Raw genomic sequence first — 25,303 nt, forward strand, 5'->3', positions numbered from 1 at the left:
TACTTTTTTTTAACCTGTAAATTTTAAAAAACTCATATTTCAGCTGGTTTTCTATATTCATTACACAGCCACTTAATTAATGACATAAAACATAAACAGAACTGCTTTTTAAAATGCAGAGAGACACATACAAAAAACAATTATACTGCAAGGTTGATTCCACAGCAAGTCAGTGTTCTAATACCTAGAGGGATCTTGGCTAACTAGAAAGGAGAATGCTGGCTATGTAGACTAGTTAACATTTTGTACTTTAATTCGGTGACTTTCTTGGCTGATTGTGATTTGTGAGGACTCTGCTCCTCTTCCTTCCATGGAGTCAGTATGTATTCTTGTCAAATTCCTTACTGAAACGCTGCAAAACATCCCAGTGAAGGAAATATAATGATACTTAAAATTTTCTGCATGCAAAAACAAGTTAAAAGATCCAGTTAAGGATGAACATTAGAACCATTTACTACATCTGGATCTTTTTCTTTTAAAAGAGATTAATTATGTATTTGACAGAGAGAGAGCACACGCACCGGGAGCGGGAGAGGGAGAAGCAGGCTCCTGGCTGAGCAGTGAGCAGGACCAGGACTCCATCCCAGGACCCTGGGAGCCTGACCTGAGCAGAAGGAAGACACTTAGCCAAACTGAGCCACCCAGGTACTCCATACATCTGGAATCTTTTAGTTTTTCTAAGGTATTTTACAGTTTGTAATTCCTAAAAGGCAAACATGTTTTTTAAATCAAGACCCTCACCAAGACTGAAATGAAAAGGCCCAACAACCTCCCAAAATGTTAAAGACACAATGAAAAAGGTTTTTCTTTTTCCCCCTTAGTTGGGTTTGTTACTGTAGGTTATATGCGGTTTTGCCATAGTGATAAAATATAGCTAATAATACTTTACCCTATGCCAGCTCTTGTTTTAAAGGCTCCACGTGTATTTCTCATTTAATCCCCACAACACCTCTACAAGTAATACAACGATTTTTACAAAAGAGGAATCCTGGCTCAGATGAGAATAAGTTAACTCAAGTGGGCAGCCGCGCTGGGATCAACAGGTCAGGGAAATGCCAGAGACCGAAAAGCTACTAAGAAATTGTCAGACTCCTTGAAGTTAGCTTCTTGCAAACATTTTTCAAAATACTTTTTGTCTAAAGGTTTTGGTTAAATATAGTAAGTTTCACGTTAAGTCTTTGAAATTCCAGGAGTGATTTTTCAGAGAATAATCACAATAAAAAGGGCTCCTTTCCCAGAGAAGCAGAACTTCCTCTCTAGAGGGAAAGACAGATCAAAGAGAGAGAGAAAAGCAGGTGGGCAAAATGTCACACAGCAGTGATCTTTAATCCTAAGTCAGCGTGGATTCCACGCCAGCATTTTGCAACCTGAACACAAAGCTAGTGTGCTAGGAAATACGGGGCACGTTCACGGAATCCAGCGTGAGAAATCACGATAATGACTGGAAATCGTATTAGAGAAAGAAACGTGTACTTCTGGGAATTACCGGGTCAGTAATCATTGGTTCAAACGTTCAAAATCAAGCACCGGCGGCCAATTACTAGCGAGACATCGGCACAATGGAAGTGGGAACTGTCGACCTGTAGCAGACGCTTTGCCCTACAAATTCTGTTTGGCTTAAGATGCAGCCTGGGCCCCGGGGCGCGGGGACACGGGGGGGGCGGGGGGGGGCGCGAAGCCCGAGCAGCCCGAGGTCTCTGCACCGCGCACAGGCGGGGAACAAAGGAGGGCTCGGGGGAAGGGAAGGCACCCGCCTGCAGGGTCTCTCGGGAAAAGCTCGGGAATCCGAGCCGTGAGTCCACGGTTCTAGTGTGTGAAACGCGGTGGTGCAGTTTGGTACCTGCGGGGGGGGGGGGGGGGGGGGTCCTTTTTAAGATTAGCTTTCGCCTCTTCTCCCACCCAGACCTCGGGGCCTCCCCAGTGCCTCCGCGGTGCCTCCCCGGGGCCTCGGCTCCAGTTAGGCGGCCGCGCCGAAAGCCTCCCGGCGACTCGCGGGCCTCCCGCCTGCGGGCACCGGGCGGGGCGCACACACCTGGGGCGCCGCCTGCCCCGCCGGCGCGGGGGGTGGGGAGGGGGAGGGCGCGGCCGGGGGAAGCCGGGGAGGAGCACGCCGCCCCCTAGGGGAGCCGCGCCGCCCGCGGGGCCGGGCGGGAGGGGCGGGCGAGACCGCGCCGTCGGGCGGGGCTGCGGCTCGGCTGGCTCGGCTGGCTCGGGCCCCGGCGGGGCGGGCTGCGCGCTGCGGGCCGCGGGCCGGGGGCCGGGGGCCGGGGGCTGGGGACGGCGCGGCGGCGCCCAGACGCCCGCCCGCGGCCACCGGGAGAGGCGGCGGCGCGGACGGGCCGGGCCGGGCCGGGACGAGGCGGCCCCTCGCCGCCAGGGCCCTCTGCTCGCCCGCGCAGGCCGGGAGCCGGGGAAGGAGAGAGCGAGCATGGCCGAGCCCTCGCCGCCGCCCGCCGCCCGCGCGCAAAGTTGCGGCGAGGAGCCGGCCCGGGGCGGGCAGCAGCTGCGGGGGGAGCCGCGCGGCGCTGCAGCCGGGGCCGCGGGCCGGGAGGGCGAGGCGGGGCCGCCGCTCGCCTCCCCCGCGGGGCGCTCGGAGCCCAGCTCGCCGGCGGCCGCCCCGTTCTTCCTGCTCTACCCGGGCGATGGAGGCGCCGGCTTCGCGGCCCGCCCGCCGCCGCAGCGCGCCTGGAGGACCCCGCCGTCGCCGGGCTCCCCGCTGCCCTTCCTGCTGCTGAGCCACCCGGGCGGCGGCGGCGGCGGCGGCGGCGCCAAGCACCGTGAGTGGCGGCGGGAAGGGGCCTCGGCCGGGAAGGGGCGGGGGGCGCGGCCGCTCCCGGCGCCCGACTGTTTCCCTCCGCGCCTGCCCAGGCCGCGGGCTCCCGCCCGGCCTCCCTCGGCTCGGGGCCGGCTCCGGGCCTCCCACGTGCTCGCCGGCCCCGGGCCCCGGGCCCCGGACCCCGGACCCCCGACCCCGGGCGGGGAGCCTTCCGGAGGCGCGGCGGCCGCCGAGTGGGTGTGGCGCCCGGCGGTGCGGCGGGAAGCTCCGGAGCGTCCACGCGGCCCGGGGCTGCCGCGGCTGCGAGGCGAGGCGAGGCCGGGGACGGGGACGGGGACCGGGACGGGGCGCGTGGGGAGGCCGCGGCCCCCCTGGCGCTCTGCGGGCGGCGGGTGCTGGTTGCACGTGCGTGGGCCGGCCCGGAGCAGGCGGTCGCGCGGGGCCCGCGGGGTGGGGGCGGCCTTGTAGGACGGGCCTCGGCCTGCGACGCCGCGACCCCGGCACACGCAGCGCTGTCCGTGGGCACCACGGTGCTGCCCGGAGTTCCCAAAAGGGACGAAACTTGCGTGGGGTGCAAGCGGGAGCCCCCGCCCCTGGAGCTAGAGCTACGGGCGCTTCCTTCATCACCAGCCCGAGCCTCTTGGCCGCTTTCCTCTACACAATCAAGAACTGGGCCTCGCCTTTTCCGCCCCCTCCCGTCCGTCCCCTGAAGAGCGACACTAGTCGAGTATTTTCTGTGCGCCTGTGCCGCGATCCTCACTTCCCTGGGGCACAGGTACGATGCCCCGCTTTCAGGTAAAGCGAAGGGATCCGCGTTCCTGAGTGATGGGTCCCAAGGAACAGCCCCAGAGAAGGAAGTTGACCCAGATGCCGCGCCCGCCCGGCCCGTGCTCTCTGCAAACACCAGACTTCAGACCCTGGAAGCTGGTCGCATGGTTTCCCTTGCTTAGGGGCCCCTGGATTCAGCCGGAGGTAGCAGCCCAGGGTCTCCTTTCCCCTGTTCCCTAGAAACAGGCCCAACACCGGCCACTAACAGTCTCGGCCGGAACCGGAGTTTCTGTGTTGGGAGTGGTCTGTGCTGATCTCCAGGTGGGAGTGTCTAGTCAAGGTAGAAACTAGTCCTTTAACTAGAGGAGTTAGAGATAAGAATATTCACATCACTTTCAGTTTTCTAAGGAAACTGCTTTCTAGTTTGTTCTTTAAGCACAGCCTCATTTTTTCTCCTTAAAATTTCATTTCTGTGCAATCTGCCTATTAGCCACATCACTATAGAGTGAGGACACTCCTCTCTGTTTTTTAGGACTCTTTCTAACAGCTGTGGTACAAAATTTGACAAGAAATGTTCAACTGTTGGCTGGCGTCACGTGTTGGGATTGCCTGAATTTAGTTCATTTGACTCTTCCCCCCCCTAGTAAAGGTTGGCTGCTTTTTTTTTTTTTTTTTTTTGGAGTATTGTTAGAAAATTAGGGCCTAAGCATGTTCAAGATCAGGAATGGAAAACTTAAAGCTAAAGTTTCATAGTACCTGTGATCTCTTTTTAGTCTATACCTTACAGTAGTAGTGGATAATTAAAGTAGTTCTTGTTTTGAGTTTTTATTTTTACCTTGTTATATGTACTTTAGAACATACACATGCTTGGAAAAAAGGGATACTTGTATATTCATTGCAACATTTCTTTGTGGCTGCCCTGCAGAGTCAATGCAATATTACTTCCCGTGTTGTACTTGGGTATCAGAACTCTGAGTCTTCTGGCTGTTAAGTCAACAACCTTAGACGAAACCGTTTTTACGAAATTTCTCATTTCACTTACCAGGACAGTACTTGGATTTTCAACGTCAACACCCAGTGAATATTTGCCTCCTCAACACCCGATTTTTAACTCTTCCTCATGTATTTGCCAAAAGTGCATAATGTATAATAATTTTGAGGTATTGTATATTAAGGCATCTTTTTATTCCAGAAATCTTGACTGTATTCAGGGATCTTAAAAATTAACATTTACCTTTGAGTTCAGAAGCTTTGTTTTGAATGGCACTGATAAAGAATCGCAAAAATGTGTGCAGGGGATGTAGCCTAAACTTTTCAGGGTCCATGATGTGTACTGTTTCAGTGCAAAACCTTGCTAGATCTAATGCCCTTAAATTACTCAGCATGGGCAAACCAGTATGAAGGAAGGCTTCTGTTGTGCTTTGTTGGATCATGTCCCTTTCTGAGTCTTCGTTCGAGTGCTAATCTGCTAAATTTTTATGCTTCTGGCTTTTAAACATCCATGCCTTTTCAAAAATATTTGATTTATAAAAATAACAGGTAACACATGAATCTTCTCATTGTTTAAATGTTTATGATACGAGTACACTGAGTACAAAGTGAACTTTCCTCTTAGGGGGACACTCCCTCCCTCATTTCTTTTCAGAGGTTACCACTCTTGAGTTTGGTGAGTTTTCTTCCAGAACTTCTGCATGTATTCACAGATATGCATATATTCATATTTCTTGAGGCCTTTTCCCCCATGGTGTATGACATTCCATACCAAGTTCTCATAAACTGTATATGAAGGAGCTACTTTGATGCCATGGTGCAGTACTTTTAATGCTTTTCTTTTCCATCCTAACAGTAAGTAAGTCTTCTCGTGGGTGGATAAGGTGAATAAGAGATGGCTTCTTGGTGTTGGAGGGAAGAGGCACTCCTGCCATGTGCATAGTTATCAACTTCAAATGACAATTGCTCATTTCTTCTTCCAACTCTCAGAGCTAGAGCAAACCTTGATGTTTATGGCAATGACATGCAAGTAACCCACATGTCTGCCCTTGTCTTTTCTCTTCAAATTACAGCAGTATACGAAAAAAAAAAAAAAGTCCCACTCAACAACGAAGCAGCTTTCTGTATTTGTATGTGCTGTTTTTTAGATGGTGGGGAGCCGGGAGGCTAGGAGAATAGAAGAGAAAAGTGGAAAGAACTGACAGCATTAACTATGACCACCTATTTGAAGTTGAATATACCTAACAGTGATTACTTTGGTTGAGCCATGGAAAATGCAGAGCGAATGAGGCTTCTGGCGACATTTACATATGCACTTTCTCACAGATGCACTTTAAGAGTCTCTTATTTGGGACGCGATCTTTCTCATTTATGTATAAACGTAAGAGTAAGGGAAGAAAAATAGGTTTATGTCTAGTTTATACACATACACACAATATAAAAAATATGTAGATGCACATGTGCATGTGTATATATTATGTGTATATGTATATATTCATTGATCATAATTTCTCTTCCACAGACATTTCTGGTTTTGTCTTTCTTCTTTTTTCATTATTTACTAGTATTCCAGAAAACATTATACCTGGTTGAATGCACATTAAGAAAACACAAAAATACTTTATTTTCTAAATATAGACACATCTGCTCAAAACTAAGAGGTACCGAGGATAGGATTGAACTATCAGAACCCCAATATTTTGACCATTCATCTTTATAGTAGTAGATTTTAGAATAGCAGCTGGGGTTGTGACTTTTTTAAAGACAGCTTTTTGGTATAATTGATGTAGAGCAATGTCTCAATTTACAATGCTGTGATTCACAAGCCTTCAGCTCTTTTCTGTGTTAAGAATGCTTTAACTGAAAGAAAGAAAAAAAACTGTATTAAGAATCACTATCTGATCCATTAAATGCTATTTTGTCAAACAGCAGGTATAAACAGCCATAAAAAAAGAAAAAAAGCCTTCAGGAATATCACATTTTCAGATAGTGTATAATTGTAAGTTAGTGCCTACCAGAGAACTGGAGTTTAGAACTCAAGAATGAGTACGCAGGTGGTTCCCTTCCACATACCGCTGCAGGTGTGGGGACCTGAGCTGGGATGTGGGGAGCTGGGTCACACCCCTATTTCCTGTGTCCTGTGGCTAGAGTAACCTGTGTACCGCTGCTTCCCCTTGCCCAGCTGGCTTCTGTCACCACTGCTGCCTCAGCTATCAGAGCTCGTCTTCCCAGTCAATATCCCCCCTTCTCTTCTGCCTCCTCTTTTGCTTTACTTGCTCTTCCGGCCTGGCATTATCAAAAAGTCAGAGCATGCGCTGATTCACAAAGCAATGATTTCAGAATACCAGATGTAATCTTCAAGACTTTGTTTTCACGGCTCCCCTCTTGATAATCATAGATTGATTCTTTATACAGTTTTCTTTTTTCTTATTTCTGAACTTCGCTTCATTCTGGATACTAGAGGGTCCAAAAAGGCTCTCCATTAGATGGAAGAAGTTTTATTACAGTTCTGTAACCCAAACAATTCTAAATAAAGAATGTGAATAGTAAGATAATAGTGGTGCTTAGTGCCTGGCATTTATAGAATATTTTTATGTGCCATGCAGAGAGCTAAAAAGTTCACACATATCGATACTTACCGATTTTTTATTTCTTAAAATTTCCAATAGGTAGAAGTGCCAATACATAAAAGTATTCTAACAATGGAAACTGAAAAGAAAAAAATGGGAAAGAAAAGTAGTCCATATAGAGTTCATATAAGTAGAGGGATACAACATGTTTTCCATCAGATTACTTGATTCAGTATCTCTAAGTAATTTATCTAAATTATTATAAAATACAAAAATTCTGATAGGGTAACCTTGGATTTAGACGTTTACATTCTGGAGTCAGATTCTGTGGTTTTAGGTTAGTTCTTATCTCAAATTTTAGCACATATCAGAATCACCTGGACGTCGTACTAGCACAGATTTCTGGCCTTGTCTCCAGAGGTGTTTTGTTTATTTTTTGTGAAGTATAATTGGCATACAACATTGTATTAGTTTTGTGTCTCTACCACATAATGATTCAATATTCATGTATAATGCAATTTTTAAAATGAAGGTCAGAGAATGAATTCATATTCCTGCATTGTGTGATACCATGGTTCATGTTCTTAAGCACCGTATGCTCCCTCACCAAGGCCTTGAGTAGATTTGAGTGGAAGGCAGTAAAATTCGTTGAGAGAGAACAAAGGAAAGGTGTCAAAGAAAGCAACTTTTTGGGCTAAAAGACTAGTATTAGCTTCAAAATATATCCACGTGACTTAGTCTATCTTGTGTCTTTTTCCTCTTTTGACTTTTAACAGAAATCTGGGTTCAAAAGGTAGAATCTTACAAAGAAATTAAAAGAACATATTTTTGTAGGTTATAGATGGTAAAAAGTCTGGGAGGAGGAGGATGGAGTGTAACAATTAACTGGATGAAATAATGGTATTTCCTTGTTGTCTAGTATTTTTGAAAATTCCTTAAATAATTAAAAAGAGTTGCCTAAAAGACATGCTGCCTCTTTATGATAGTACAGAGGTAGTGTGTAACCATCATGAATAAAAGAATCCCCCCTTTTTTTAAGTAAGCCCTACACCCATCATGGGGCTTGAACTTAAAACTCTGAGATAGAGAATCACATGTTCTACTGGCTGAGCCAGCCAGGCACCCTAAAGAATCCCATTTTAATGAATTTTGCAGGCAATCACAACTGTTATATTTCCACCTAAACCTTATTAGCATGGAAACTTCTTGTTGTTGTAAAGTGGCTCAACTATGAGCTATAACATTTATTTTGGGATGTCAGGAACATCACATAAGTATGGTTTGAAAGGAAATGCTTTCAGGGTTTTAAAAGCAGTAGTACTTGAGAAAGTATCAGTATGCTTCTCACTCTCCTCTAGCTGCATTTGCATAATTGTGAAAGATTCAGTCTTCCTAGAACATCAGTCGCGGGGCGCTGGCCAGAGTGGTATCATCTCTGTTGGCAGGGCCCTTCTTAGTTACTGGTTCTCTAGTTGCTCCATGCCAGGTAGACTTGACAAGCAGCAAGCGTCAAAGGGAGTGGCATGGGGGTGGGAGGCAGAGGTGGGAAAGTTTGCAACCCTATGAAACATAGAAGAGAGACTGTCAGATTGACAGCAAGAGGCGTGTAGAAAGCAGAAGTTGTTGGAGCATGTTGCCTTTTAGAATATTCTTCTTCTAACTTTATTATGATTCTTCTAACTAAATCGGTTTAGGGACTCTCCAGTGACATATACATCTGTTTCCTCTGCCTTTTTTATGAACTTAAGAAATCTGGTTGCCTGATACGAATGCTTGGTAAAATTCTGACCCATCTCTTCTTCCTTCCTGAAGGCCTGAGAGATGCCCCAGCATGCCCTTTGGTCACATTTCCTTTTTCCTTTCCTTTACCTTAGTCTGGTGAGCTTTCATCCTTCCTGACTTATATTTCAAGTGGTGATAGTATGGTGGTCCCCCCCACACACACACACACACAAAATTGTCAATGTGGCCATGATAATGGCTAGTATTTATGACTGCTTACTTTGTACAAAGTGCTGCGCTGAGCATTTTATTTACATTACTTCCTTTAACTCTGAAGAAGTTAATACTATATCCCTATTCATCATTGAAGAAACAGGCACAGAAACAAGTAATTTGCCAAGGTTACTCAGCTTCTAAGTGGTGGATCTGGGATTCATTGTGGGTATTCTGACCCTGAGAGTCCACATGCTCTCAGCCTCCTTCATCATCTCCCATTACTGGAATCCCATCCTAAATTGAAGGCTCCTTTTCAGACAGCAGCAACCCTCCAGTTCCTCATTCTACTCAGCAGAGCCCTATTGCAAAATGAATAAATGAATGTGAAATTCATAAGTCACCAATTTGATAGAGAAAATAGTTACATATGTAAACAACACTGAATAGCCATCTGTGTGACAGGTCTTAGGAATTTCTTAAACACCTATAATTGCCTGTTTGTCTGTTACCTTGTTCTTCATGTCTCGAGTGACTAACACATAGTAGGTGCCTTGTGCATCTTAAATGAATGAATTTGTTTTGTACAAATGAATAAAGCCTGTGTTAGAATGACTTGTTTGTTAGGGCATAAATACAGCTTGATTTTGTAAAAGTTGGGGGTTTTCCTGGTTAAGGTAAAACAGGAAGGTGGAAAATACACCATTGCAAGAATGTAGAGTACTTTGGAGTCACATATCTATACCAAGTAAGTGTGCAAAGCAGGCAAATTCTCAAGGAGCCCATGATCTTTGTGAAGCTAGTTATTTAGTTTTATTTTATAACTGAGTAAATTAGGACAAGAGCAGGATAAATTTCCCAAGATCATCTATTAAGTTGCTGGCAGCTTTACATCTGTAAATCATTGCCTACTGCCACTTAGCCGTGAAATCAGGTTTTGTCATTAAGGTAGGAGTTAGCTCTAGTCTTATGTAGATTAATTTTAACAAGTGAAAAGATTATGCATTATAATACTTCTGGTGTTGTTTCTAACAAAATAATGATAACTCAACTTCTCAGGTATAATTTTATAGTACTTACTATCTACAAAGTTAATGCTGTAGATACTATGTAGATACTATTAATATCTACAAACTAATACTGAGTCAAATGTAAACCTAAAATTGTAGAAATCTCGGCATCAGTGGTGGACATAATAGATTTTTGTCTGAGAGAGGGAAGGAAGTGAGACGGAGGGTAGTGGGAAGAACTGGAGCATGTGAAAAAATCATGATCATCCAACTGAATAATCTTATATTTTAGGGGCCCTTGTGTGGCTCAGTTGGTTAAGCCTCAGACTCTTGATTTCATTTCAAGCCATGATCTCAGGGTCATGAGATGGAGTCCTGTGTTGTCAAGCTCCCGCTGGGCATAGAGCCTAATTAAGACACTCTCTTTCTCTCTCTCAATCTCTCTCTCAGAAAAAAAAAAATCCTATAATTTAGCAGAAACATCTGGACCTTCCACCAATGTCATCATGATGGTGATTTATCAAAGAAACCCTTCTATGCTAATGGCAACTAGTAAAATGACTGGGGTGTGGGGGTGAGATTTTTCTTAATTGTAGAACTGTGATCAGGAATCTTTGGGAAGTAGAACTTGTGAGCTTTACAAACTGATTTTGTTGCACAAATTGATAAATTTTAAAAAGCACCATTATGTGCAGAATAGAAACTAGATAATAGGACTAGACAACTGCCTTTAAAAGAAGTAAGTGAAATGGTTTCTTACCTTCAGACCTGTTAAGAAATGGTATACCTAGGGTCCCTGGATGGCTCAGTCAGTTAAGTGTCTGCCTTTGGCTTGGGTAATGATATCAAGGGTCCTGGGATCCAGTCCTTTGTCTGACTTCCTGCTCAGTGAGAAGTCTGCTTCTCCCTCTCCCTCTCCCTTTGCCCCTCTCCTCGCTTGTGCTCTGTCTCTGTCTCCGATAAACAAATAAAATCTTAAAAAAAAAAACAGAAGTGGCATATCTACAAGAAATCTATTTCTGAAAAGTATCTAAATAACATCATTGGAAACAAAAAAAATTAGAAATAACCCATATATGCTCACCAGCATGAAAATGGATCAGAAAATTGTTTACATATACAATAAAATATTAACACATAATATAGCAGCCAAAAGGATAAACTATAGCTGCACACTACAATGTGGATGAATCTTTAAAAATGTAATGTTGAGTGAAAGGCTTTCATAAAGCATAAAACCCTTTCTGTAAAGTTGAAAGAAGATGAAGCTAAATACGTTAAGTCTCCATATATTCATAATATTTTTAAAGCAAGGTAATGATTTACACAAAATTCAAAAGTAATTGCCTCATTACGGGAGGCAGGAATTCATAAGGAAAACAAAATTTAAGTTGTTCATCAGTTGGGCAGTGGTTTCATGGTTGTTGGTTATATTTTTTTTAAGAATAAAAATTAAACATTGAAGTTAACTTAGCTATTTGAAGAAGTTCTGGAATAAGCCATTTTAGAAAATAATTCCCCCCTTCATTTATTTTTCCTGAACGTATCAAGTATTCTTAATATGCCCAACTAAGTTAGTGGATGAGGAGGGAACTTGGTAGGATGGTTATTTCCAGCTCTTTCCTGAGTGGAGGTATAGTAAATAGTATATCCTTCAGGAAAAATTTGGTTTCCGCACACAGCAGGAAAGATCTATGCTAGGTTCTCAGTTTCTCAGAAAATGACCATTATAAACCTGACCTGTGTGTAGAAGAGTAAGTGGAATATATGGTTTGTAGAGTGTGAAAGCTGATAAAGATGTCCTCTTCCCCAAATCTTAGATTTGTTGAAATTTTTATTTGGGAATTTTAGGGGGATGTTGCCTGTATTATTTTGTTTTTGCTTTTTGTTTTGTTTTTACTTTCCCTAAGTAAAATTTAATCCTTGGGTTGGAATGCTGACATTTCAACGTATGAAGGAAAACATGGACTTTGGTTTGGGGGCATTAAGACAGATCTTGGGGGTGCCTGGATGGCTCAGTCAGTTAAGCATCCAACCCTTGATTTCAGCTCAGGTCATAATCTTAGGGTTGTGAGATCAAGCCCTATGTTGGGCTCAGTGCTGAGCATGCAGCCTGCTTGATTTCTCTTTCCCCTATCTCTGCCCCTCCCCCTCCAAAAGGCAAATCTTGGAATCCTAGATATGCTGCTTGCTACTCATGTGATCTTGGGTCAGTTACTTGGCCCAACTTTGGTTTCTTGATATATAAAGAGGAGATACCAATATCTGCAAACAGGATTCTCGTGAGGATATGATACGGTATTTATAAAGCACCTAAAGGAAAATAGAGACTCAAAAAATGATAGCTACCTTAATTATTTTTCCATATTGTATAACAGGGACATTGAGCATGACAAATCAGTCTTTGTCTTATAATAGTAGCTGAGTAAATATTCTTTAAAAAGAATGTGACTTCTGACTTCGACATGTGAATCTCATTTGCTTTGAATCAATTACAATGTGGAAAATTTGAGCTGTGTAAGCAGCTAGAACATAGTATTATTCAGATCATCACCTTGGGTTTGAATTTCACTTAAGCCTGTTAGCTCTGTTTTAGGGCCACAGACTATATACCTACCTCAGTCCTCCTCACAACTACCTTACAAATAGATGCCTTTATGCGCAGGTAAGATCAAATAAGAAAAGTTTGTCTCACTGATGTCTTAATGTTACCTTTACATTCTAAGCTAATATGTTTGCCTAGTTAAGACCCAAATGTAAAAGCAGCACGAAACAATGTTTAGAATTATTTTTGTTAGTCTACAAATAATGTCTGTTTTCATATAAATTCATTGCTTGTGAACAATGAGTAACTGTTCATGCTGAAGACTCAAGGGTGTTTACCTGCAGGAAAGTATGCCGTCAAGAGTGGAAATACAGGTTTTCCTGCTCTCCCACAGTTCTTATTTCTGAAATGACTGCTAATACCTCCTCAAACTGATAGATAAGGGAAACTAAAGGATAGCTAATGCAGAAAGGTTTTTTTCTCTGGCTTTGGGCTTCTTTCCTGGTGTCTTCTCCCTGGAGAGAAGGACCTTTGCAAGGAATGTTAACCAAGTTTCTTCGTTTATTGACCTAGATGTTCTCGTTAGGCCAGTGTGTGGTAATCAGTCCATATCTGTTCAGGGTTAGTAAATGCTTCTTGGTTTGTTGGTAAAAAGATTGTCATGGTTTGTGTGACAGGCTCCATTCAGGTATTGATGGACCTAGGGAATCCCAAAGCATTCAGATCTCTTTTTGTTTTCACCATTCTATATTTTAAGAATATCTTGGTGTCTGTCATATGGACAGATCAGCAGGGCTCTTTGGCATTGTGATTCTAGGAACTATTCAGTAAGTTTAATTTAAAGGTTTTAACGACTGCTTACTAGGTTTTGAAGTATTGCATAGCTTAAAGTGAAGCTATGAACTATTCCCTTTAAATTTTAACATGTAAGACAGAAATGTGTATGGCTAGAAAGGAATCAACCTGTAATTAAATGTGAATGTGTTAAGTGAAATTTTGTGTTCAGTATCTGGATACATAAGCACTACTTCGTTTGAGAAGGTGATCTTTTCTTACTACTACCTGCCCAGTGCCTGCATTGCTACCTGGCATGTAGAATACTCTTAGTGAATATTTACTGAATGAGTAAGTGAATAAATGAGTAACTCTGGGTCCAGATGTAGGATAATGGTGACAGAGACTTAAATAGAAATGAATAAACCTGGGATATTTTGTTTTCCTTAGTAACTTGCTGATTTTCTTCCTAATTGTAAATAATCATATACATATATGCATTTTGACATTGTGCCAGTTTGCTTTCCCTCTAACAGTATGAGAAATGCCTGTTTACCTACAGAGTCTGGTTCTTAGCCTTTTTTCTGTGAGCTCAATCTCAAATTAGGACAAAGCATTTATGAAATTTTAATATTATATTTAAATATATTATATATAAAATACAATTATAGGAGAATTTTCTTCTCTTAGTTCTCAGAAATCAAGGTATCCTTCTGATAAGAAACCCCTCGAATATAACAAATCATCTTGATATATTTCTCGAAGCTATAGGTTTCTCCTTAAAACCAGATCCTTAAATAGAACAAACACTTGTTTTTAATCGTTGAAAACATTTTCGAAGAATATTTTTATCATTCCTTACCTCCTTGTTATTTATGTGGCTCAGAAAGCAAACACCTAACTTTTTGCTACCAAGGTATTGATGTCTCATTGGATAATATAGATATGTATATGGGTGGGTGAATAGGTAGGTCGGTTTAAGAGAACATGATAATATGCCCTTATGATAGTCTAAGATGAGAGACTTTTAAAAATATAACAATTTTATCTTCTGATTAGAAACATAATACATACTTTATGCAGAAACTTAGTATATACAGCAACATCAAAAGAGGGGAGATTACCATTGATTGGAAGAGATTTTGCTTTTTTAACATCAGGTTTTTTTCTTACACTTCTGTCCAATCTAGAAAGTCAGATTTTTGTATCTTGGAGAAGGAAATTTTAAATGCCTGAAAGTATGATATTTAACTTGAAAATCTGCTTTAGCTTTTTCTTAAAACACCACCACCCTTTAGCAGAGTAAAGGATTTTAGTAGCTAGATGTATGACGATAAAAGATTCGAGGTAAATTATGTACTTGTTACATTAATCTGCCTCTTTTATCATCTTTGCTGTGGAGTATTACCCAGTGTTAATTGTCCTCCTATTATCCATCCCTTTTATCCCAAAGGGAGGGAATTGATGAGGATATGTGCATTGTGTTATGTCTGATCACAGTTTGACTAGCACAGTCTGGAAGTGGGTTGTACAGGATGAGAGCAGCAGCCTAATTGCTCTCCCTGCATCAGCAGCATCTATAAAGCATCCTGGGAATTGCTCGCCCTACGTTCGGAGCAGCTGGTCACATGAGCCCGGATTTTCAGTTCAGTTCATTAGTCAGCCATTTTGGTCAACACCCTGCTTACTGCGCACAACCAATCCTGTTAGAACTCAGCATCCCAGCTCATCTGAGCAGATCCTGGAAGTGATTTCTGCAGTTCAGGATTTTTTTAAGCTAAATTGAAAATATTGGTTTATTTTTGGTTTTTTGTTTTTTGGGGTTTTTTTTTTGTATTTTTTCCTGCACAAAGGAGGATTTTTCACTTATTCATGCAGAGGCCAGTTTTTTAAAGCCAGCGAAGGTGGCATCGGCTGTGCAGGATTTAAAGCCTACAGCTCAGCTGAAAAAGGAGGGGGTAGGGAAGGGCAGATCAAAGGAGAGAAGCTAGGAGAAAACCAGGAATCCTCTTATTTTGCTATGTGGTAGGAACTGTCTATGAGACAAGATAGTGTAGAATTTTTTATCTTGAGCCATTGGTTCTTAAACCGTAAGGTATTTTTCCTCGTGTTTTGTTTTAATCTCCCCCACCCTTTTCCTTGAGAGCTTTGTTCCAGAGCTTTGGATTTGGGGTTTTTTGGGCAGGAGGTTTTATTTATTTTTGTTGGGGTAAGTGTGTGCGCGCGTGTGTGTGTGTGTGTGCGTGTGTGTGTTGTGTGTTGTGGTCCCAGCTGAGTCATCATGTCTGCTCTGACGCCTCCAACCGATATGCCAACCCCCACTACTGACAAGATCACACAGGCTGCCATGGAGACCATCTACCTTTGCAAATTCCGAGTGTCTATGGACGGAGAATGGCTCTGCCTGCGAGAGCTGGATGACATCTCACTTACACCTGACCCAGAGCCTACCCATGAAGGTATGGTCAGACCCTGTCCACTAGTATCTCACCAGCATCCTCATTGTTACAGTAGGCTGGGAGGGTCAGGGAGAGGCAGGAAGAACCCATACCGTAACCTGTTAGCAACCATGAAAACCTTTCATCCTTACCTACCACCCAATTCCCCTTCTCTACTTCATGGAGGGAAAAAAATATTTTTTTCCCCTGCTCCCTGAGGTATCCTTTCAAAAGATGCTGGTGCCTATTTAGAGCTCTTTGTCTTTAAGCCTCTAAAGAGAATATTTGAGGTCACTTACCATATTTGGCCCTAATTGATCATGAAGAAGCTATTAATATTGATTATATACTAAAATATTATAGAAAATGCAGTAATCCCTTAATAGAGTAGATTAAGACAGCATGACTGTAAGATTGTACATGACATAGTTGTAACACTCAGTGTTTTACCAAAGGGCATCAGAGTATAATATTAAACATGCTAGATATCTAGAAAATATTTGGACAAATACTATCTTTTTCTAATAATGTGGACTATAGATGAGAAAGCAGTTTTATTTTCAGTGACTATGAAAGAATATGGACACTTAAAAAAGGATAATGCTTTGAAAAGGCTAAACATGATTAATAAGGTAACCTCAACCCATGGAATCTATTGGCCATGGCTCTTTATAAGTTATTTGTGGTAACAGTGATGACCCATTTGAAATTTCCACTGTCAGTACTCTTGAGACCATTGTGGTCGCTTAACTTGTGACTTTCTCCCAGAACCTTTTCTAAATTATCAGAGGTTTTCAGCTTGTACCCCTTAATTCTCTTAACTCAATGCCATAAGGAAGAGAATAGAGAATTTGCATAGATGCAGATATTTTTGTTTTTTATGTAGTAGCCTCTTGGCTGGTATTTATTCTCTTGATTTAAAGTAATGAAGACAAATGCTCACAAATGAGAAATTCTTCATAAACATCTGCCTGGTATTTAGGCATATCTGCAGAATAGAGGGCATAAGGTAAATTCCACATAGCAGATTGGGTTAGGGAGAAGTGATTCCTTGCCCTTGACCTTGTATTGCAATCTTACCGTGACTCAGACCTTACCCTTTATTCTGAAAAGGATTTTATTTTCCCAATTGGGGTTGGCCTTGAGAAAGTTTTAGAGAGGATTAGTATCACAGAACACAAAGTAGTCATTACGGGTGTATCTTTAAGGGTAATATTTAAGTAGTTTTTAAGACTCTGCATCTTTTAACAATTGGTTTGTCAGTTGGACAGCTTCCTTTGGCTCTGAGTCTCAGAATAAGAATGTGCACAAGGGTGGAAGACATCAGCTGGAATTCCATAGGATGCCAGTACTGTTTAAAACAGCCTCCGAAGGTTTGAGAAGCTCTAGGGAAGAAAAATACATTTTGAAAAGGCTACCAAGAAGTCTTTTAGTGAACGCCTCATTTGCATATTTTGTTTTCAAAAATATTCTCATCCATATTGAAACTAACACAGTACTCCCTTAATTATAAAATCCAGTGTATCAATGTCTCAAAAAGAATTTCTAATAATTTTAGTACTTTGAATATGTATTTGTTTCTTAAGATTCCAAGGAGTGAGCAAAAGTGAGCTGTTTGGTTAATGTAAGCATTTGTAGTGGTGCTGTACGAATCCTTCATGGGACAATCTATGATGGAAAATGTACAAGGGCTACAACCTAAACTCTTAAGTGGCACGTCCTTTGATTAAGGAAAGTAGACAAATAGGAAGTTCCCAACACCTTAGAATCAATTGTAAAAGGATGTAGAGGAAAATAGAAAAATGCTGTCACTGAATTTTGGAATTTTGCCTTAAATCAGCCAAGAGAAATGATAATTTCAAATGATTAGAAATGGAAATAATAAAAGTCCAGGCCCAGGAAGGCATCTGTAGATTTAGCAATCTAGGAAACAAGGCAGTACTTTTATAGGGCTTTTATTTCCTTGCTCCGCTGTCTGAATCAAGATGTCTGAACAGTCATTTGGACTCAGGAAGTGTCTGCTTTAATATTAATACCAGTGATAATTGTTAGGTGTAATTTAGCTCTCAGCCTTTAAGTAGTGATCACCAGGTCAGTGATAATATGAATCTCACCGTGTTGAGCACCCGGTTTCTGGGCACATAGGAGCATTCATACTATACTTTACAGCTGATTCATAGAGGGAAAGACATCTGACCACACAAATCCTGTAATGAGGCGTCCTGACTCCCACAAGAGAAAATGGGCAAAAAGCATCATATACCGTCGTAAGACAATAAGGTAGATTTTGTGTGTCCTCAGCAATAGAAGCTTTACAGTTTCCAACTTTTGTTTTCTGAAAATAGAGCTCCTGCCTCTCACTGTGCAGCCCATGGTGTAGACCTGGACCCAGAGTTTCTGACTACCTTTACCCTTAAATAGATGGGAATAGGAGCATTTGTTTCATGTTTCAGTGCTTATTGGTAGTGAAGGAGGTGATCTCTTTCTCAGTATACTTTTTTTAAAACCAGGAGGAAATCTACAAATCTATGATTGTAAGTAGATTTCCCCTAAAGACAGAAGCCTAGGATTGATTCCATGTGAGAGGAGACGGTTCAGGAAAGGCTTCGTTCAGTGAGTGAAACTGGGCTGGACACTGTACCATAACTAAGCGATCATCAGGCAGACGTGGGGTGAAAGGGGGACGTTACCAGCTGGCTGAGCTGGAGGATAGCAGGTAGTTAGGAGTGGTAACTATCTTATTGTAGGTTAGAAAGATTAAGTGAGATAATTGATGTAAAGCACCCTCGAGACATTAGTTGTGTGTATAATAGTTATTCACGGAGCTGCACCATGTTCTTAAATACATTACCAATTTAATGTATATTTTTGGTTTTATAGCTAACTTTTTGGAGCAGTCTAAACTAGTTGTTTATCAGACAGACTATAATAGAACATGATTAGCTTAAATTCATGTTTTAGCATTGTCCTTCCTTGGACCACCATAAGTAAGAAAATAATTGGCTAAAAATACTGCTCAGTTATCGAGCAATACTTGTTTTCCTATTAACCTTTTAAAGAATAGGAATCCAATATCAAGAGACAGTGCATTCAGATGAGTAATTTAACACAATAAAATATACGATCTTGTTATGAAGACAGCTGTAAGCTTTGAAATTACTTTTTTGACTTTGGAAACTTCCTTTTCAAATACAGATAATAAGAGACAGACTATGGAAGAAGTAATATATTGGACAGACACCCTGATTTTTGGGTGACTGTAGAAAACTGTGATGGTGGACTTCATACGTGTTGCTATTGCATAACTCTGCAGTGTCCCTGGTACTTACGTTTTGCTTTACTGTTCATTAGAATAGCTGGCATTTTACTGTAATGCATAAATAAATAGCTTATATGAAACATCTGCAGGTGTAATAATGATACTGCTGTATATGTAAGCGTGTGTTTTGGTCTATTGATCAGAAATATTTATTGGACATCCCTTGATGCAAAGTCCAGTTTTAGAGACTAAGAAATTGATAGCCCTTCACATTTCCCAGAGGACAATCTGGGTGCAGATTATGGGTGCAGATTTGTGATCAGGTTTTTCCATTCAATAGGAAATTCTTTACTGCCAAGATATAATAGGGAATACTCTACTAATAAGATAAGTAGAGAAAAATCCCCTAAAGATGTAATGGAAAGTGTTTGTTATTCAGTGACTGGGAAGTGTCTGGTGCTGAGATAACCCCACTGAAATTTACTAATGTACTTTTACTTATTAATATCACTGCACCCTAGTATAACCCCATTCTGCTTGGAGAACTGCGTATGTTTTCATGTAAAAAGTGCATGTCCCATGGGGATCCCTGAGTGGCTCAGCAGTTTGGCGCCTGCCTCCAGCCCAGGGCGTGATCCTGGAGTCTGGGGCTCCCTGCATGGAGCCTGCTTCTCCCTCTGCCTGTGTCTCTGCCTCTCTCTCTCTCTGTGTATCTCATGAATAAATAAATAAAATCTAAAAAAAAAAAAAAAAAAAAAAAAAGCCCATCTTTAAAAAAAAAAAAGTTGGCGCCTGCCTTTGGCCCAGGGCGCGATCCTGGAGACCCAGGATCGAATCCCAAGTCAGGCTCCCGGTGCATGGAGACTGCTTCTCCCTCTGCCTGTGTCTCTGCCTCTCTCTCTCTCTCTCTCTGTATGACTATCATAAATAAAAATAAATAAATTAAAATAAAATAAAATAAAAAGTGCATGTCCCAAAGGGCATTTTGGCAGAGAAGCCAAATGGCTATTTACCAAGAAACTTCATAGCATGAGTTCACTATAGTCTAGTGCAGGGCTTCTAAACCTGGGTCCTTGATCCTAAAAATCATACATAAATTTTTTTATCTGTGTATTTTTTTTTCTGGAAGAAAAATCCTTAATGTCCGTTAGAACCCCCAAAGAAGACAAGTAATACTTTTAAAACTCAGTTTTTATCATACAGACCCTTGGTCCTTCATACAACATACATTTAAGTATCCTACTTGTAATTTATGCCCTATACTGTAATAGGTCCTAAAGTATAGCACAGTGAGCAATCCAGTCTTCTTTATTTTCTGGACTTATTGACAAGTGGAGGGTGCAGGGTGGGCTATTTCAAGGAAGTGAAATGACAGTCGTTGCAGTACAATGGTACAGAGTCAGAAATCTTATTCCAGGGAAGATTTCCAATTTAAGTAATGTTAGCTAAGACCAAAAATATGTACAAGAGTTATCTGGGCATAAAGTGGAGGCTTTGGGTATTAGGGGGTAGAAGTGGTGAGGAGACAGTACTTTCAAAGACCCAAATGCCAGAACTGAAAGATTGCCGGTATATGTTTTCAGCCACTTTCCAAATTTCCTTTCAAGTAAATTTTCACCTTTTTAATCAGAAATATTAATAAAGCCACATACTCTACTGAGAACAAAATGTTAGAGGTAGTGATGAGATAGCACATCTTTTTTTCTCTTCTGATTGTGCACAATGTTAATTTTTTAACCATAAAATCTTAAGTGTTTTAAAAGTGAATAAGTTTATTATGTATATGCATTTACTCCTATACTATACTTTAATAAAATGAGCATATATTATACAATATGTGAATTTTAAAAGCCCTCCTAAATAAGACTTAGTAATAATAGTCATTTCTCTGAATTAATAGAAAAATCAAATATTACTTTTATTTTATAAAAAAGTATCATTTATTTTGTAGCTAGTTTCATTTTTAAATAAGAGCTGTTGGGAACTTTTGTAACAAAATTCTTTATCAGAAGAAGGGAAACAGTGAAAAGTTATTAAATCCTAACAGTGAACAAAATTGTGGGATCATCTATTTATAAAAGCCATGCTTAATGGCAAAAAGTTTAAAACAACTATTACTCTTAATATTGAAACCCAGTAACATGCTGATCTGTGATCAGACTTCCTATTTTCACTTATTTATATGTGATCATTCCCTTATCTTTTTGATGATGAGCATGTATTTGCTGAGAAAAGTATAAGCATGCAATGCCCAATTCTTATGTAAAACTAACTGAATCTGATGAAAAGTCAAGGCTACAATTAGTTTCGTAAGTGAACATGTTAATCGTATGATGAGTGAATGATATAATTGATCTTTTTCTGCTTTTAACACAGTACCTATATACACACAAGGCATCTGGCTATTCTAGTTTTCTGTTATGATTAAATAAGCAAACAGTATTATATGTGTTAGGGCGTAAAAGAGGGATATATGTGCTATGTTCCACAACAAAGTCTTAATTTTGTCTTTCATTTTCATTTCTACAACTACCAGGAGCTCATTATGTCACATCCAGATTCCTACACCTACTTGCAGCTTTTCCCCAAACCCATTATTCTCCCTGTACTAATTCATTCTTTACAAAATCGCTGAAGAAATCTTTATGAAAGCAAACTTTTCGTCCTTGTACAGAGCCCTGTTTCAGGCAGTCTTGTCTATTATGTCTAGAGTACTCCTGAAAAAAGGGGTGATGGGATTGTCATGAGAGATGTTATCATTTATCAAGCCGTGATTTTGTGCCAAGAACTGTTCCCTCCAAGTAATATGTATATAGTATCCGTTTGAGCCTAAGTACAATTTTCACCCCCCTTTTACTAATTGACACTTGGGAGGGTAGTAAGTGGTAGAGCCAGGATCCAAACTCAGGCAGCCACAGTTCAACCTGCTTGGGGCACTCCTATACCAAAACTAAGTGAATGTAAGTTCAATGATAGATCTGCCTGTAACAAAGGGTATCTTCTCTGGTGACCTATTTCTAGCGGTTTTGTACACAATTGATCACGGCATTGGCCAGTCTAAGTCTGGTGAACATCAAAATGAGGCCAAAGCACATCATTTAGGGCATGCTCAGTGATTGCCATCAATTAAATCGGAGATCTTAGCTTTTATCCATTTGTTTTCATTTTCTTCTTTCCACTCATTTTTTGAAGTATATGAAAATATTACATAATTGCACAGATACTACCCGATAGCAGAAATGCCACATTGCTGAAACTGACCTGGCTGGCAGGCAGCGAGCACCTTTATGTACTAAATTTAAAATGTTTCTCAAATATTGAACCTTAGTCTTTAAAGGCCAAGTATTTTCATGCCCTTCTTTGGGTAATTTTACTTATCTAATGTTTTTTTCAAACTCCTATTCAGTCCTTCCCTATTTCAGCCAAGCTGGCTGATTCTCGCTTCACCAGGATCCTGATTATTCTTGCTGTTACACTGTTCCCTCTTGAGATTCTGCATGCTGGCATCAAATCCGGAAATGGAAGGCTCCTTGACTTCCTTCATCCACAGGACCTCCTCTAGCATGTGCAACACTCTTCATTTCCTGAATTTTGGGGTACTTTCTGTGCCACTTGGTTGAATGCATTTGGAATCATTCTCCAATGATTGATTTTAATTCATATGATTCCTCATTTATGAAATTATGTAGAAAGTTCTTTGGAGCAAAACTTTTGCATCCTTCAGAAGCCCTTATAGTACTGTGTACTGTTTATAGTAGCTATCCAGCACATTTTGGGTGAATTTAGTAATACCTCATAATCCCAGAAAGTAGTCAGTGGTGAAAGAAAAGGTTATTGGAAAATCTTCCCTCCAAAATACACAGTTTATGTTTTTTGAGTTTTTTTAATTTAATTTAATTTTTTTTACTCATTTATCACCTATTCCAGACTCACTGTATCTTACTTAGAAAATTGAAGTTTGGCGTAACATAGTGATTGATTGATTATTATTGTTTTCTAACATATCCATGAATAATATTCAGTGATGATGAAAGTACAGGAAGACTTGGGCGAGGGCTCTGCTGGTAAGCATATACATTCGTACAGCTTTGTTGGAAATCACGTTATCACTAAGAATCAAGAGCCTCAAGAAATTAAGTTGCAGTGATTATACCAGATAGCCATCTTCAGGAAATAATCAGAGATAAAGGCAAGGCACAGTCTTATGATTTATAGTAGCAAAACCCTTAAAAAGCAACTTCAGTAACCGAACAGGAAAACGGTTCAATAAATTCTAGAACATCTATACAAAAGACACTAAAAATGATGTTGTGGGAGAATATTTAATGGCATAAGGTATTGTTTAGAATGTAATTTTTAAAAGCTGCCTCCCAAACTGCATACACTGTGGTCACAATTTGTGTTAAAGTTAGGGGTACACATTCACCACAAGTAAAACAAAATGTGCCAAAAATATAAAAAGTGACTGCCTCTGGATAGTGGAATGACAGGTGGTTATTATGATATCCTTAATGCTTCTTTTCTTCCACATCTTCTACAAAAGGATATATTACCATAATCAGGAAAAGTTGCTATTTTTTAAAGCAGAATGCTTTGTGAAGACTATAGGTGTGCAGTTATCCGACTCATATTAAGTACTTTCCCTAACAGTTTCACATATCCATGAACAGGAACAGTTGCCTAAAAGCAGAGCTGCTGCTTTGAATTTAGCTGTCAGTATGATTTTTTTATACATCTAGTAGACGTTTTGAGTTTCCCATGTCACAGGCCTGCATTTCTTTACTGGCACACTTGGTTTTCAGAGCTGTCTGAAAGCTGGATGCAATGCACAAGGGTGACCACAGGGTCTGACTGGGTGTGTTCGGTACGGCGTTTGATTTAGTCCTTTCAGAAGTGTTCAGAAAATAAAACCTGCATTGTTTGGGTTCTGGTTTTCCCAGAATTCTGTCACTATTCTCTGCTTTCAATATGGCACCCCACCTTTTGCCATCTGCCCATGGTGAGATTATGGGACCATTTGCTACCACCAGCCAGGATAGCCTCCGAGGTACATTGTCGGGTTCCCCAAGTCGTGATTACGTGTGCACCAGGCGGTCTTTGTGAACTTCTCGAAGTGTGGAGGTGGCAGCTTTCACCACCACCTCAGAGGCCTACTGGGCAAAGTGCCTGGACAAAGTTCATCCCTTCTTGTTGCTCTGCTGTGGAATAGCTTGGCTAGTCACCCTTTTGAGGTAAGTTTTGCCCAACGTTTATAAAATCCTGTCTGGGAGAGAAATACAGTCGGAGCTCCAGGAGGCCTCTCAGCGGACTGTAAGGCGCTCTCCATAAAACCCGCTTCCTCCTCCTCATTCCACTTCCTTCCCACCCCCTGGGTCCACCTTAGCCTACTGTTCCTAATCACAGACATTTACTGTCTTTCCTCCCTCCTGGTGAACCTTTCTGGACCTTTCTTAGAACAGAGCTTTTTCTTAACCTTTCATTTGTGCCTTTCTTTTCTTTTCTTTTTTTTAAGATTTTATTTATTTATTCATTAGAGACACAAATTGAGGGGCAGAGACATGGACAGAGGGAGAAGCAGGCTCCATGCGGGGAGCCTGATGCAGACCCTGATCCTAGGATCCTGGGACCATGACCTCTACCGCTCCACGGCTGAGCGACCCAGGTGCCGCTCATTTGTGCTTTTCTTTTTTTTTTTTTTTTTTAATTTTTTTTTTTTATTATTATTTATTTATGATAGGCACACAGTGAGAGAGAGAGGCAGAGACACAGGCAGAGGGAGAAGCAGGCTCCATGCACCGGGAGCCCGACGTGGGATTCGATCCTGGGTCTCCAGGATCGCGCCCTGGGCCAAAGGCAGGCGCCAAACCGCTGCGCCACCCAGGGATCCCATCATTTGTGCTTTTCTTAACGGAGTTTACAGTAACTTTTTTGGGTTATCAGCTTTCAGTGCCAGAAGGTCATTTCTCCTAACCTTTTCTACTTCTATAAATGGTATATTCACATTGTAAGAATATCAAACACAAAATAGTAGAACTCACCTAAAGTTCAAGCACCTATTGATAACCACAGATGACATTTAGGAACCAGATTCTCTTTTTAAATAAATATATGTAGAGTTTCACTCACAGTTTTTTACATGTAAAAATCATACCATTCCTGTGGTGTGTGACCCGCTTTTTTTCCTCTGCAGTATCCTTCCACATCAGTAAATAGAAACCGGTCTCACCTTTTCTGGATA

At 41.2% G+C, this 25,303-nt stretch overlaps 1 protein-coding gene across 14 annotated transcripts in view; it reads left to right on the forward strand.

Moving 5' to 3' along the window:
* Nucleotides 1-2,413: 2,413 nt before the first annotated feature.
* RUFY3 (RUN and FYVE domain containing 3) overlaps nucleotides 2,414-25,303 on the forward strand; it is a 72,029-nt gene continuing 49,139 nt past the window's right edge. For 4 of the 14 annotated variants that reach the window (XR_012007208.1, XM_072775316.1, XM_072775317.1 and 1 more), the window contains exons 1-2: nucleotides 2,414-2,777; nucleotides 4,077-4,193. Coding sequence is in view for 13 of the 14 variants with exons in the window: in XM_072775316.1 (XP_072631417.1) it covers nucleotides 2,429-2,777; nucleotides 4,077-4,193 (466 nt within the window). In the remaining variant the exon portion in view is untranslated. Of the gene's footprint in view, nucleotides 2,778-4,076; nucleotides 4,194-11,494; nucleotides 15,828-24,678; nucleotides 24,728-25,303 lie in introns of those variants that run through there. The other 10 variants (XM_072775318.1, XM_072775319.1, XM_072775327.1 and 7 more) reach the window with 7 other exon arrangements.

The sequence above is a fragment of the Canis lupus genome, chromosome 14, assembly GCF_048164855.1.
Source record: "Canis lupus baileyi chromosome 14, mCanLup2.hap1, whole genome shotgun sequence".
Taxonomy (NCBI): Eukaryota; Metazoa; Chordata; class Mammalia; order Carnivora; family Canidae; genus Canis; species Canis lupus.